The sequence below is a fragment of the Bacillus rossius genome, chromosome 7, assembly GCF_032445375.1.
Source record: "Bacillus rossius redtenbacheri isolate Brsri chromosome 7, Brsri_v3, whole genome shotgun sequence".
Taxonomy (NCBI): Eukaryota; Metazoa; Arthropoda; class Insecta; order Phasmatodea; family Bacillidae; genus Bacillus; species Bacillus rossius.
Window position 1 is genome coordinate 70,117,843 of NC_086335.1, and position 15,661 is coordinate 70,133,503.

Here is a 15,661-nt window from a genome sequence, read left to right on the forward strand (position 1 = left end):
TGATGCGGTGAAAGGCGGGAATGTCGTCTGACGTGAGTGACAGGCGACGGGCGGAGGCGGGGCTGGGAACGTTCCCTCGACTGGCGGTGTGGGCCCGGGGTGTTGCAGCGGACCAGACGCCCACGCCGACGCGCTTCATCCGGAACTGCGAGGAGCTGGGGCTGTTCCAGGACCTGCAGAACGAGAACCCCTTCGAGGAGACGTTCCGGAAGGCGGTGGAGATGGGCAAGACGGGCTACGGAGCGCTGCACCAGGTGAGACGGGCGGTCGACGAGACGCGCTGTCGGCCCTCACAGGGACTAGTTCAGCTTCTGTGTTGCAACATCAATGTGGAAGCTCCCCGAGTTACTCGGCTTTTGGGTTCCGGCCGTGTCCGTCGACATTTTGGTTGAAATCGAAAGTCGCAAGACATCTGAACTGTAACCATTGCGCTGTTAAAATGAAATGTTCCAGTTATATCAGGCATATTAATGTGTTTTAATTGGGTATATAAACACGTTATACAAACAACCACGACTCAAAACCTCCATATTGATAGTTACATCAGGAGAAGATAAGCAACAGCTTTGCTACACTTTTGAATAGAATCGAAGATTCGTCATTTCAATGTGTAAATGCTGTGAAAGGTCTTCAATCCGGCTTTCTGCGGCTCGGCACGTTCTGTGATCCGGCACCAGTCGAGTAATGCCGCCCTCGAGACGGCGACTGCAACGTTGACCGAGAGGTTGACGAACACTTTCGCCTTCGTCACGAGACCGGAACCCGCAAGCCGAGCAACTTTTAAGAAAATGACCGCGGAAGGCTCGCGATCCTCGTCGGCCAACGCTGCCACGCAGTAGCTCGCGGTGTGATTGAGGAATCCGGACCCTCGACGCTGAGCGGGCGTGCCGTGTGAGACGTGTGGCGTGCTGGCGTGTGCAGGTGGAACACCTGCATCTCGGGGCGGGGTCGGACGACACCTTGCACACTCCGCACGTCTTCCCCTACATCTCGGAGGACGCTCCCGGCAGCACCTCGCCGGGCCGGTCCGTCATCTCGTCCCTGCCGGCGGCCAAGCCCAGCACCAAGTGAGCCCCAGCCTTCCAACTCCCTTCTAACCTTCTTGAGGGGTCACGGTTGTCTCGTAGGTCACCCGCGTCTGACCTAGGCGATCCGGGCTTGTCTCGCAGTTGGGAAACAAATTTTTTTATAATGTTCTTGCATGCAGTTCGTTCTGTTGCTGGTGTCGAACTTTTGGGGGTTGCAGCGTCGTAAACATACTTCACAACTTGGTGCTGGTTGCAGCCACGACGCGAGGGTGATCGCGGTCGCCCTCAGGGACGGCGACGAGACGGCGATGCCGGAGGTTTCGCCGCACGACGTCTCCAAGTCGGTGGTGCGCCAGGAGGCGGACACCTCCCAGAGGCGGAGGCAGTCCAGGTGAGAGGCCTGCGGACTCTGTGGGAGCGAGTGCCGTTGTCTCACGTGGCCGCTGTAGGCGTCCGGGTTTCCCTTGAACAAATCTTGTAAGCTGTTTCACATTTCTTAAACTAAGAGGTGTAAGGTGCCCAAGGCGCCCATTGAAAGATCATGACACTTTAATTTTATATACACACAATTTTTGAAATTTTACTTCTATAGGCACATTGCTAAAAAAGTGATTCATGCAAAAAAATTGACTGGATGAAGAAAGGCTACATACTAATAAAAATTATATATATATGTCATGAGCTTTTAAATCATATACTTTAGTGGTTAATATTGGTCCATATCATTAAAAACTTTTTTTTTGGTGAGTATTAGTGATAGAAATTGTGTTTATAAACCTTTTCAAGTGAAGTCACAAATGTATAATTTATTTGCACTATAAATTATTACATAATTATTTAATAAATATTTAAATTGATAAATTAGAATAAATATTTAGCATATTTATTTTCATCATTAATAAAAATTGATCTCTATTTAAATAATTGGAATAATTAAATTTGTGCACATGTTTATATTTATATTGAACACTGAGTATTTATTTAACTTTTTTTTAATTTAATGGAATTTATTCTTAATACTAAATATTTATAATATCACACTAGTCCGTTTATTATTTTATTTCTTTTAATTATATGCACGCAAAATAAAGTTATTTTTATTACTCCAGGTAAGTATATAACTTCTAACACACGTCCTCACAGTTTTCATAAAACACAAATTTTCCCTGCTAGAAGAATATGAATGTTTATTAATTTCGATGTCGTCCAAAACATTCTTAATACTCCCACACTTTTAAAATCTCACAGATAATTTCCGAAGGTGCTTGGCGTTGACGGTTCAAGCAAAGGACCAAAGTTTCCTAGGCTAATATTTGTGCTTCATGATATGCGTGTCTCCAAGGTATACATATCTCTTTGGCGTTACAGTCAGTGAGTGAGTGATGAGCATAACTTTATATAGGACTTTTTGGGCACAATGACTGTAAAATTTCAAGGCCGAATTTTAATGCAACGTTTTTGTGAAACATTGTTGGGAAACGTTTCTGATGTGAAAAGGACAGAGAATAGGTTTTTGGCTAAAGTGATATAAAGAGAGCACTATGCGATATACGTTGCTGGGCTCATTTTCGTTCTTCTCTTTGTGCGATGTATCATACCCCGCCAAAAAAAAAAAAAAAGAACCAAGAGAGATAGTTGAATGAAAGAATAAGAAAGAGTGTTTGCGCATGCGCTTGTTTCAGAAATAGACGTAGGTATCCGATAGTCAGCTGTGAGTGCCTTGAATTTTATATTTGCTACCAGTGCGCTTGTGTTCCTCCTTGTTCAACCAGCGGCATAGAGAGCGGTGTTGAGACAGTCGCTGCATTTCCCACATAGATAGAGCTACCTGTTAGGAATTTCATATTTCGTTTAGAGATTTGGCGTGTTCCAAATAGCAGAATTCGTTGAAGAAACAGTATCATTCACAGTTTTTCTTTATGGTGTATTCCAACAACGAGTAATGTTTATTGTTGATTATTGATTATTGATTGTTGATTGATCAATAAATTATTGATATCCAGAGCAGTTAGTTTGAATTGAGTAATAATTTTGTTAATTCATTTTCCATACATATAGACTGGGACTTCCCATTCTCCGTCCCTTCTTAATTTTATCAAAAAGTCTGACCTTGGTTTCCCACACTCTGAAGAGATATCGTTTCTGTCTGTCTCTTGATGGGGAATCCCCGTTTCTATCTCACTCGCACTCAAAGGTCTCATATACCTGTCTCTTTCTAATACATCCCACACCAAGTCCATTGTTCTAGAACATTATTTAACAGCCCATTCTGAATAAAAACGTAACATATAACTATAGTACCATATTAAAATCAAAATAAATATTGTTGAAAACATTCATACACAGTGTTAAACAAATATAATTAGTAAACAAAGTTTAAAATCTTTCTTGAAAACCCTAAATAAGTGATAATCCGACAATTATGTAACACCTTAATGAAAGTTAAAAACAGCAATCCTAATACAAATTATTTGACAAAATTAAACTTATTTAGAAAAAACCAAACCTGAAAAAGTAGGCCAAAACAGGCAAAAATCCAGTACAACGACTTATTTGTGAACAATTACATAAAAAAAAATAGTAATGATTTAAAATGTCTGTTAAAATAACAAGTACATTCTTAAAAACACACAGCAAGTGCAAATATCAACCCTGAAATACATAAAAACGGTAAAAAAATATTCTTAGAGAGACTCTTTAAGAAATGTTCACATCATTCATGAAAACAGTTTAAAAGAAAAATATTTAGCTAGGAGGGCAGGGGTCTTGCAATGTTTACACAGTTCGGTGCACCCTAGTAAAAATCACGTCTATTTAAAAAAAAAAAAAAATAATCCTTTTATGCTTTGCATTTTGAATAAAATATAATAACCAATACATAAACCAGTGAGTTTATAAATTTTAGCTCGTTTAGATGTACAGTACTTAACATCATGGACAATGCAAATATTTTCACGCTTGTAGTGTTCTGCGTTAGTTTACACTTTTTCCCCTAGTTTGGGCCAGCCGAGCTTCCCCAGTGGGCATGTCCCCTGCAAGCGCGTGTGCGCACGGCCACAGGTGCGTGGGCGACGGCGCGGTGAAGCAGGAGCCCGAGGGGGGAGCGGGCGGGGCACAGCTGCTGCTGCGCATGCCGGACGGCAAGCTGGTGGCACTCTCGGGCGTGCAGACAGCTGGTGCCGGCGCCGGCGCCCACCAGACGGTGCTGACCTTCGCGCCCGCCCACTCGGCGCCGCCCCAGGTGAGCGCTGCCAGACCTGGACTCTGCCGACGTTCAGCATTTTTAAAAAAAACCATGATACTTGAAACACTCCCATTCGTTTTCTACTTTTCCTATCATCGTCCTATCCTTAACAGAATAACACAGATTGGAAGAAGTTAAATAGCAAACATGTATAAAAGTTATAGTTAAAGTAATTTCTTCGTAAAAGTAATAAACATATTTGAATTAATGAGTGCAAATAAAAGTAAATTTATCAATTAAATTGTAGATTTCATTTCACTCCTTCTGTGTATCCATACAAAATAGTGATAATTCAATAAGAATGATTCAATTTTATTCATGAAAGTATGCAATCAATTCATCAATGTTTTGTTACGACGTTATCACGTTAAACTATCGTCCGTATTTAAAACAAGTCATAATAAGCTACTAAATTAGAAAGAAATATTGTAAAAATACACTATGGAAATGAACCCGTGTGGAATGTAACACTCCAGAAAAACAGGAAGCAGTGTTCTGAAAAAAAAAAAAAACTGACAGTAACGATGAACTCTTTGAGTGAACTGAACACGTCGGCAGCGCAGTCATGCGAACTGGCGGCCAAGGTGAACGGCCAGAGTCCACCCAAAAATGTCTGAATGCTAGTGGCACGACTGGCGCCAGACTTCAGCGTGTAACAGAGCTATAGAACACTGGATTGAAGACCTTTCACAGTACATATTTACACTTAAAACTGATGAATCTATGATTGTATTCGAAGTGTAGCGAAGTTGATGCTTGTCTCTAGGGACATGTTTATATGGCGAATTGCGACAAAACTGGAATAACACCGTAAACCATGTCAAAAAGCAGCATAGCACCGGAATGCAAGTTAAAGCATTTAACAAAAATATAATTGAAATCATAAAAATAGTAATAGTCTAATGTTTGAAATTTGAGTAATGTCCATATTTCTGGACTAAAAACTGTACCAAAGGGCATGGATCAGAAAAAATTAATTTAATTTGTTTTATTTTGCATCTCTTATTGAATCACTTAAAAACCACAAAAACTCGATAAGTTATTTTTATTGTTCTGAATTTTTCTGTTTCAGGTGAATTTATTGCAAATTATTTTATTGTAAAACTGAGCGTATAAATTTTACCACTATTTATATATATATAAAATAAACAATAATACAGAAATCCTCTGTTTTAAAAACAAAATTGGACTGAAAATAAAACTTTAAAAACTGGTCTCTACTTATTACGTGGTGTAACAAACAACATTGAGATTGAGTCATAGTTGTATGTATAATATGTGAATACACCCAAATGAAATATGATATGTCTGATACAACTAACATTTTTTATTTCAAAATGTGCACAGTTCACAGTTGAATGGTTACAGTCCAGATGGAAGAACAATATGCAATTTGTTTGATAAGTTGAACACAAGCAAACAAAAAGCAGTTTGCAACTGTAGGTACTGCAAAAAGATATATATCAGTTTGAAAAAATACTTTGTTAATAATTTTCTTTAGTATAGATGCATGGGTGCATCCGTGCTTCATACAGCATCTACAGGCACAAAGAACACTGCTCTGTGTTAGGAGTCTACGAATACTCAGCAATTTTGAATTTGAATCCAAGTAGATTCGAATCAACATTCCGAATTTAAAGAAAATTTTTGGAAATAGGGGGGAAATTGTGTCCCTGAAACTTTGTTGCAACAAGACAGTGGTTGTCATCCGTGCGTTCCGATGCTGTGTTTGAAAGGCGTGGAGACTGTGAATGCGGTAGTTGTACTCGGCGCGACATACATCCTCTAATTAAAACCGTCAGTGTTTTGTTGCAGGCGCCGGCCGCGACCAACAGCGTTGACTCCTTGTTGGCTGATGTCCCTGCGAAGAGCACAGCCGCGGAGGCCTGCAGCAGCTCTCGACCGTGTGTGTCGCTGGCCAAGCAGGTAGCCGCTTGTGTTCGCGCTGTGCACGGGGAAAATATTGTTCTTTTGGGTCGTTGTTGTAGTGGATTCGTATTGTAACTTCACTGGAGGCCCAAAGGTTTTCTTTTTAGGGATGGTCCAATTGGTTCCTCAAATACTAAAAATACCATCAAATACTTAGTATTCAAAGGATTCGATATTCATGGAAAAATATTTGAAAGAAATAATGTTAGAAAAAAGACTATTCAACACTATTTACCTCTTAAGTTTACGAGGTCAAAATTTTTTCGTCATACATATATCCTGTTAGGATTCCCAAGATGATGTACTTTTATACTTTTAGCATGTAATTATATATATAAAGGTACACTATGTATTGATTCTGGAAACTTAGTTTTTGAAACATCCATTGAAAGGGTTGAATGTTTCAACACCATAGTTATTATTTTTAATTTATTGTAAATTATTTTATTTTTGGCTCTTGATAGCTAAATTTGGATTCTAGGGGTGTGTTTGAGGTACTCTGGGATTAGAATTCCAAATTCGGATTCGAAATGGTTGGGATTTGACACTTCATAATTTTATTTTACTTGATATGAGTAGTAACAGATGTGACAAAATTCTTTTGAAATAATGGGTGCCATATATAATAGAAATGTGAGAGTTTGGGAATATATCTCTTCTCTCTGTGTGATGATGTGTAAACTCGTAGTGATTTACAACGTTGTACACTCTCGTTGATGCTGACGCTTGTGTTTGGTGCAGAAACTGAAGGAGGTGCTGACAGGCGTGTCCAAGAACCGTGCCAAGAACAACGGTGCTGCACACAAGCCTCTCCCTGCGAAAGTTAGCATTCCGAGGGTAGGTGTTCCAGTTGCTCCGCGGTGTGGCGCTACTGTGCGCTAGCCTCCTCCTGTGACATCCTGCTCCAGCGTGCGGGTGTGTGCTAGAGTAGGCCGATCGCTTGTTGCCGATCTGACAGATGACTGCGATAACCGATACCAATCATCCTTTAAAAAAAAAACTGTAAAACACCATGAAGCGTGTTGGTTTCCTGCCTTCGTACTGTCTTTCAAAATAACTTGAGCCATGTAAACAAATGTTTGAACTGATTAAGTTGATAATAGAGACTAGAAAAATGAAATTACAAAATGTAAAATTGGAACAAAATCAAGAGTTTTAAATTAACTTTCCACTTTACTTTTCTCTTGTCGCCGATGACACATAAACTAACACAACGGTGAATATTTCACTTGAAACCAAAATTAATAAAATTATAGCATTAGAAAAATAGGCACCAAAATTTAATTAACAAAAAAGTTTTATAAACAGCATTATTATATGAAATATCAGCAGCTCGTAATTTTTTTCCAGATGATGTTTAGAATATTTGAAAAAATTTAATTTTGTTTGAATTAAGTTTACAAGTGTGTGGTTGAATAATTAATAAATAGCTTGTGTTGTTGTTGACAAATATAATGTCACATTTAAGTTTAAATAGTTTAGTTAAAATATCTGAGCAGTGCGTGTGAAGTAGGTTAAACTGTGCTGTTAAGCTACTGCAGCCGGCAGACTGGCCACACCTGTGCCGGTAAGTGGCGTGGCTGGCAGGAGGAGAATCTTCAAAATAAACCAGCCATAGTTTGTGCTTGTGTGGCTGCGTATCAGTGTCGACTTTCATCACTGCAATGCGCGATGGCTGGCATCTTGCACATAAATCTTCACGTGTTTTATCTCGACAGGTTTTGATGTCACAACACTGCCCAAACATCATTGTTTTTTTCGTGAGAATTCCTTTCATAATTTACTGAGCAAAAAGCTCATATTAATAGGCACAGTTAGTACGTAAGTGCATTCATTTTGAAGTATCAATTGAATAGTTTGTGTTTGGCCATGCAGCATTGAGACCATACTGATGCTTCTTAGTAATAGTCACAAGTCATTTATTAGTTCACCATTTCCCCAGAGTTGTGCTCTCATACATCCACCTCGAAGGTCCTTGTTGCTGTTGAAACGTTAAGCCATGATACAGCAATACTCTGAAATATTAATATGTACCACAATATGTAGCTAACTCTCTGTGTTAATCGAAATTATTACAACCGATGTTTCTTCTTGCAGAGACCGTCATCGCACGACATCCTGGCGATCACCGACCTTCAGCCGTCTTCCACGTCGTCGGCGAGGGACGCCGAGGGGGCGAACCCCGAGGACGACGCGGCCGAGAGGAAGCGGAAGTTCCTGGAGAGGAACAGGTGAGGTGTCGGGCTGCTCCGGCGTGGTCCGGCGGCGCCGATGGTAGCGGACGGTGAGCGGTGTGGTGGGCGCAGGGCGGCGGCGATGCGGTGCCGGGAGAAGCGGCGCTCCTGGGTGCAGGCGCTGGAGCGGCGCTCGCGCGAGCTGGAGGCCACCAACCAGCAGCTGCAGTCGGAGGTGTCGGGGCTGCGGGCCGAGGTGGCTCAGCTCAAGACCCTGCTGCTGGCCCACAAGGACTGCCCCGTCACGCAGGCTCTCGCGCAAGGTCTCTGTCCTCTCTCTCTCTCTCTCTCTCTATCTCTCTCTCTCTCTGTCTCTCTCTCTGTCTCTCTGTCTCTCTCTTTCTGTCTCTCTGTCTGTTACTCTTTGTCTCTCTCTCTGTTTCTCTCTCTCTGTCTCTCTCTCTGTCTCTCTCTCTGTCTCTCTCTCTGTCTCTCTGTTCCTTCGCGTGTGGTTGCTTGGGAGTTGCACGCAGGCCCGTCTAGAGGGAGGGGGCGGGGCGAAAGGGCATGAGGGTGATAGATCAGAAATTAAAGTCTATTGTTAATAAAATACGTAGGAAACCTTACAAGCAATGAGATACAGACACAAAAGTTATCAATTTAAAATTATTTTTTTGTAATGTATAGTTTGAAAAGTTGTTCATTAAAAATTATAGGTAAGGGACCCGACATTTATCTTCCCCTGAGATCTTGGTTTCTCTCTGTGGTCTGCAATAACTCATTATTGGTTATCCATACACAAACTGAGTATTTTTGAAAGGCATTGTGCTCAGTCCCACGTGGTCATATTCAGAATCAAAGGTTGAGTTTTAGTGCCGAGTCCCTCTAGGAGAGAGATTATTGTAATAAAACTTATAATTTTACCTTAAAAAAAATAATTAAAACATACATAGAGTAAGCTTGAGTTAGAAAATTTACATTATTTAAAAATATATATATAGTACACTCCCGATTATCCGCAAAATTATGAGGCAGGACCACCGCGGATAGTGAAAATTGCGGATAATTCGCAAAAGAGCCGAAAATGGGAAACAAAAAAAGCATTAATTTTAACTTAAAAATCTAAAAATTTATGTACAGTAAAAGTTACAATGAATAGTAAAAAATTTTTAATAATACTACAATTTTAGTATTTTACTGAATAATTAACAAAACATAAAATGCTCGGTACTTACTTTGTAACAAGGATACAGTACTGTACGTACTCAGAGACTTCATAGACACTAAAAAAGCAACCATACTACTAGAAACAAAGCGCGACAGAGACAAAAATAGCAACGCATGCCAGCCTACTGAGTGAGTTCCGAGAAGGCCTGTGGCGTTTTACTGTATACTGCACACAATACACTCGTCAGTAGAGTTCAAAATTGCTCACTTGTAATAAAATACAGATTTAAATATGTGTAATTCGCACCGCGGATCATCCGCCCACGGATAATAGGGAGTTTCCTGTATAAATATTAATAATGTTTGTGAGAATATTATGATTTAGGTTAAAAAAAAGTATACACATTATTTTTTAAAATAAATAATTGGGTACGTAATGACACCAGCCGTGTGTGTGGCTTGCCGCAGGGGCCCAGGTGACCATCGTGCCCTCGCAGCAACCGGCCGAGCAGGTGATCAACGTGACGCTCCCGGTCGCGCAGGCGACGGGCCGGGTCATCCTGGCAGACGCCGCGCCGCCCAGCAGGATCGTGTCCCCTCGCCGGCGCGCAGCCCACCTCGCGCCGTCTCCTCGGCACCGCGCCGTGCCGGAGAAGCCGCCCGCGTCCGACGGCATCCTCCTGCCGCCGGGCCACCAGATCTTCTCCGTGGCGGGACTGCAGCCGGCGACGACCTACATCCTCGCCGCGGCGCCGCCCCGCGCGGAGCCCCTGCAGGTCATCAAGGTGAACCCCAACGGGGCGCTGGGGAACGCCAGTGCAGCCGCGGTGGACCCGAGCGCCTCTCTGGAGGGCACCGACGCCATGCTCACGAAACCCAACCCCGCGCTGTTGACCGCCGGTGCCGCGCTGGAGACCCCGGGCGCCGCGCTGATGGATCACGTCAATGTTCTCAAGATGGATGTGGACAGTGACAATGAGGTGGAGGTGGTGGCGGAGATCCCGACGGGCATCAGGCCCAACAGTTGATGCCACCACTACTTCTTCCTCTCCCCCGAGTCAGTGCAGTGACCGCTTGGCACTGTGTTTGCGTGGCACCAGATGGCCGTGTGGCAGACACAGTGATCCTGGGGCACCAGATGGCCGAGTGACAGACACCGTGATCCTGTGGCACCAGATGGCCGTGTGGCAGACACTGATCCTGTGGCACCAGATGGCCATGTGACACAGTGATCCTGTAGCACCAAATGGCCGAGTGACAGACACAGTGATCCTGTGGCACCAGATGGCCATGTGGCAGACACAGTGATCCTGTGGCACCAGATGGCCGTGTGGCACAGTGATCCTGTAGCACCAAATGGCCGAGTGACAGACACAGTGATCCTGTGGCACCAGATGGCCGTGTGGCACTGTGATCCTGTAGCACCAGATGGCCGAGTGGCAGACACAGTGATCCTGTGGCACCAGATGGCCGTGTGGCAGACAGTGATCCTGTGGCACCAGATGGCCGTGTGGCAGACACAGTGATCCTGTGGCACCAGATGGCCGTGTGGCAGACAGTGATCCTGTAGCACCAAATGGCCGAGTGACAGACACAGTGATCCTGTGTCACCAGATGGCCGTGTGGCACAGTGATCCTGTAGCACCAAATGGCCGAGTGACAGACACAGTGATCCTGTGGCACCAGATGGCCGTGTGGCACAGTGATCCTGTAGCACCAAATGGCCGAGTGACAGACACAGTGATCCTGTGGCACCAGATGGCCGTGTGGCACTGTGATCCTGTAGCACCAGATGGCCGAGTGGCAGACACAGTGATCCTGTGGCACCAGATGGCCGTGTGGCAGACAGTGATCCTGTGGCACCAGATGGCCGTGTGGCAGACACAGTGATCCTGTGGCACCAGATGGCCGTGTGGCAGACAGTGATCCTGTAGCACCAAATGGCCGAGTGACAGACACAGTGATCCTGTGTCACCAGATGGCCGTGTGGCACAGTGATCCTGTAGCACCAAATGGCCGAGTGACAGACACAGTGATCCTGTGGCACCAGATGGCCATGTGGCAGACACAGTGATCCTGTGGCACCAGATGGCCGTGTGGCACAGTGATCCTGTAGCACCAAATGGCCGAGTGACAGACACAGTGATCCTGTGGCACCAGATGGCCGTGTGGCACTGTGATCCTGTAGCACCAGATGGCCGAGTGGCAGACACAGTGATCCTGTGGCACCAGATGGCCGTGTGGCAGACACAGTGATCCTGTGGCACCAGATGGCCGTGTGGCAGACAGTGATCCTGTGGCACCAGATGGCCGTGTGGCAGACACAGTGATCCTGTGGCACCAGATGGCCGTGTGGCAGACAGTGATCCTGTGGCACCAGATGGCCGAGTGACAGACACAGTGATCCTGTGTCACCAGATGGCCGTGTGGCACAGTGATCCTGTAGCACCAAATGCCCGAGTGACAGACACAGTGATCCTGTGGCACCAGATGGCCGTGTGGCACTGTGATCCTGTAGCACCAGATGGCCGAGTGGCAGACACAGTGATCCTGTGGCACCAGATGGCCGTGTGGCAGACAGTGATCCTGTAGCACCAAATGGCCGAGTGACAGACACAGTGATCTTGTGTCACCAGATGGCTGTGTGGCACAGTGATCCTGTAGCACCAAATGGCCGAGTGACAGACACAGTGATCCTGTGGCACCAAATGGCCGTGTGGCAGACAGTGATCCTGTGGCACCAGATGGCCGTGTGGCAGACACAGTGATCCTGTGGCACCAGATGGCCGTGTGGCACAGTGATCCTGTGGCATCAGATGGCCGTGTGGCACAGTGATCCTGTGGCACCAGATGGCCGTGTGGCACAGTGATCCTGTGGCACCAGATGGTCGTCATGTGGGCTCCCATGACAGGCAAGCTACAGTTCGGGTTGTATCATGGTGCTCCAGAGAAAAGTTCTCAGCAATGCATCTTATGTGTGTTCATGGAGAGTTACAATATAATGGTGAAGCTAAAACTTGTGGGTCGTCTTTAATATTCGATCTTGTGCATATACCACGTGACTATTTGTGAGATTATTTTGTTTCACGTCAAAGTTCCTATCTAAAATGTTATTTGTGATTAAATTTGCTGTGTGTGACAACATTATGTTGCCACCCAACATGAAACCTAGTATTCAGCTACCTCAAGGGATGCAGAGACATGACTTTCTGTGTAGTGTAAAGATGATAGTCTTGGGGTTATGTGTATTTTTTTTTATCATGCTATGTTTTGAGTTGGAAATTTTAGAGCCTGACCTTGATATAGAATTAGATGAAATGATGACAGTTCTAATGAATGATAATGTAAAACTTGCATCTTATGGTTGTAAAGAACTCCTTGTGTAAAAAGTCACTTAAGAATGATAATAAGCTAACAACTTATTGCCTTAATCTGAAGGGCTTAACAAGAGGTTGCAAACTACCCTAAATACGTCCAGTCAGTTTACCGAAAGGAAAATACTAAAAATAACTTCATAAAAACTATAACAAACATTTTAGAGTAATTAAGTTTTAAACTTGAATCAAGTGACGCAACATTCTCAAAAGCTTCTGGAAGTCGTGGCCTTCAGTTGGAGCAGCCAACCGGAAAAATAAAGTGTAAATAAACCATCTAAAAATAAAAATTTGAACATACAGCTAAAAACAACAGAGGGCATTTGCAACCAAATAAATAAATAAATAATTAATAATAAAAAAAAGGATTAGCTTGACCAAAATAATCCATATTAAAATTTGCACACCCACATTACAAACTACAGAAAAATAAGTTATTTTCAAGATTTGATCACCTCAGGAAGCTTTGGAAGATATTTAGTTAGCAGTGTGAAGTTAAAATTTGCGATTGATATCATGAATAGTGAAAGTAAATGCCAGCAAATAAGTTGATGTAGGAAATTTGGATAAAATCCTACAAGCATCTGAATAACAGTAAGTAGTTCGCGTTAGTAGTTGGCTATTATCGTGATGTTCTTTTGTATTGCAGGACAGTGACTGTGTCTAGTGGTGTCCAGTAACCTCTCACTGACCTAGGACACATCGGTGAGACAGGAGGCAGTACTCGTGACTGCAGTGTATGGACATTTTGACTGAAGGCTTTTTGAGTTAGGCTCAGACCTTGCTTACAGTTACAATGTTATGTTAGTAGCAAGTGTAATCTGCCTAGCTTACCTATTAGCTGCTGAACTACTTCACCGAGTTCGGAAGTACTTCACCTAGTTCGGAAGTATTTCTTTTTATATCCAGTAACATTTGTATAAAGTCTTCATTGGGTGGCAATTGCTAAATTACCTATGAATGAATTTCTGTGTGATGAATTTTGTAAACACTGTTGCTAGATTTATAAGATGGCTCTATACGCATGTGCATTAAGTCTAATTATGTATTTCAGTTTTGCTGCAAGCAAGACTTCTTGTAAGATTTTTTTTTTGTATTGCAAACTTAGAATAAGGTTAATTTATTTAATATATATATATACTTGTGTATTTGTACAAGTTATAAGTGATGTTTTTTTTTAGTATTTCATGTTGAAAAATGTATATATTACATTAAAAAGTTTATTTTTACAAAAGAGAACCATAAAAAGCTTACAGTTACTTTTTTTGCTATTAACTGAAGGTGGTCATTAGCAGGAAATGCAGAATGTGTTTGTCGGTAAAGGCGGTATTCCAAGACATTAGGGTAAGCTAGCCAATAAGCACTGCCTGGTTGGGATACGACCATAATCTACGGCTAACTTGCGGGCTGTATTCCAGGACGTGTCCAATTTGAATTCCAATAAGGAAAAGATTGGCAGCCGTTTTAATAAACATTGCTCTGTGTGATGCTAAAAACATTTGCACATTGCACATTGAGTATCAAGCATGCTACTTTACGTGTGTGTACACGTTTGTTTATTTACATTTACGTGAGTGTATTGGAAGACAATGCAAATCAGAGTATCCGGTTTATACTTGACAAATAGTCTTTTAATTCTTATCGACATTTGGAAACACAGTTTTTATAACCAGAAAATATTTCAGTGCATAGAGGATCCAAAATTATTTATTTATATACACATACACATTATCATTTATAATGTGTTTATAAGTTTTTTTTTGTATTAAGTAAAAACTAAGAGCCATAGGTTTACCTTTTATAAAATAACCAAACCAACGGACCAAGATTTGTATTAGAAGTTAGAATAGAAATCGCTCAAACAAATAATGTTCAATTAATTTTACACAAACTATAGTGTTCATTGTGCAATAATACATTATATGTGTTATAGTTATCTATCTGTAATTGTATTTGTTTAGTGCCCTCCACCAAGGTTTTACACCGTAAGTTGGCGTGTAGCAATGTTCAATAAGTTAATAAAAAAATTAAAAAAAAAAGTAAAAAAAAGTTCTCCACTCGCGAGTTTTGAACATCAGATCCAGCCCTAGAGTTTAGATATGCGAACGTATGCGGAAGTAGGCAAAATTATGCAAAAGTGTGAAAAAGTATGAAAATGTTTACAAAAGTACATGAAATCATATGCAGTTGGTGCCATCAGTAACTGACAGCAGTAACCCTGCGCAATTGAACAGTATTCTTGTATCTCTCCATCGAGCATACGCTCACCTGCTATCTCTTTTCCCCCCTCCATAGCAGCGTTCGGAAGTAACGCAAATGTTAAATGTGAGAACCTTGTATAAGAAGTATAACCTCAATACTGACCCAGGTAGAACTTATATACTCCAGAAACTACCTCATTACTCCTGTTACTATGCTGGGATTGCATTCTGAAGGTATGTGTGTGCACTGAAAGCCATACTAACATCACAAATAACAAAACAAGCTAGTATTTTGAGTCTGATACAATCATAATCCACATTCCGATGAGATATTTCACAGAAACTTGATCGAGAGTTTTGTCTAAGTGGTTATTCGTTATTTGTTAACCTTTTTGTTTGGGAAAGTTAGCTTATTCCTACACATATTTTAATTTCCTAATGTGTGCAAAAGAAAAAAGGTTAAATACATTTATAAAAATGCAATATCACTAGTCAAATAATACATATATATACATGCTGTGATTTCAGGAAGGATTGTAATTGG

The 15,661-nt window shown here is 42.2% G+C and overlaps 1 protein-coding gene across 10 annotated transcripts in view; it reads left to right on the forward strand.

The window, feature by feature from the left end:
* The window catches only part of LOC134534339 (cyclic AMP-dependent transcription factor ATF-7-like), a 29,623-nt gene extending 16,361 nt beyond the window's left edge, over positions 1–13,262 (forward strand). For all 10 annotated transcript variants that reach the window (XM_063372741.1, XM_063372737.1, XM_063372744.1 and 7 more), the window contains 9 exons: positions 109–254; positions 922–1,067; positions 1,285–1,419; positions 4,089–4,269; positions 6,088–6,198; positions 6,943–7,038; positions 8,299–8,432; positions 8,508–8,698; positions 10,011–13,262. In XM_063372741.1, the coding sequence (XP_063228811.1) occupies positions 109–254; positions 922–1,067; positions 1,285–1,419; positions 4,089–4,269; positions 6,088–6,198; positions 6,943–7,038; positions 8,299–8,432; positions 8,508–8,698; positions 10,011–10,570 (1,700 nt within the window). In that variant the 3' untranslated portion in view covers positions 10,571–13,262. The remainder of the gene's footprint in view (positions 1–108; positions 255–921; positions 1,068–1,284; positions 1,420–4,088; positions 4,270–6,087; positions 6,199–6,942; positions 7,039–8,298; positions 8,433–8,507; positions 8,699–10,010) is intronic.
* The last annotated feature ends 2,399 nt before the right edge of the window (positions 13,263–15,661 follow it).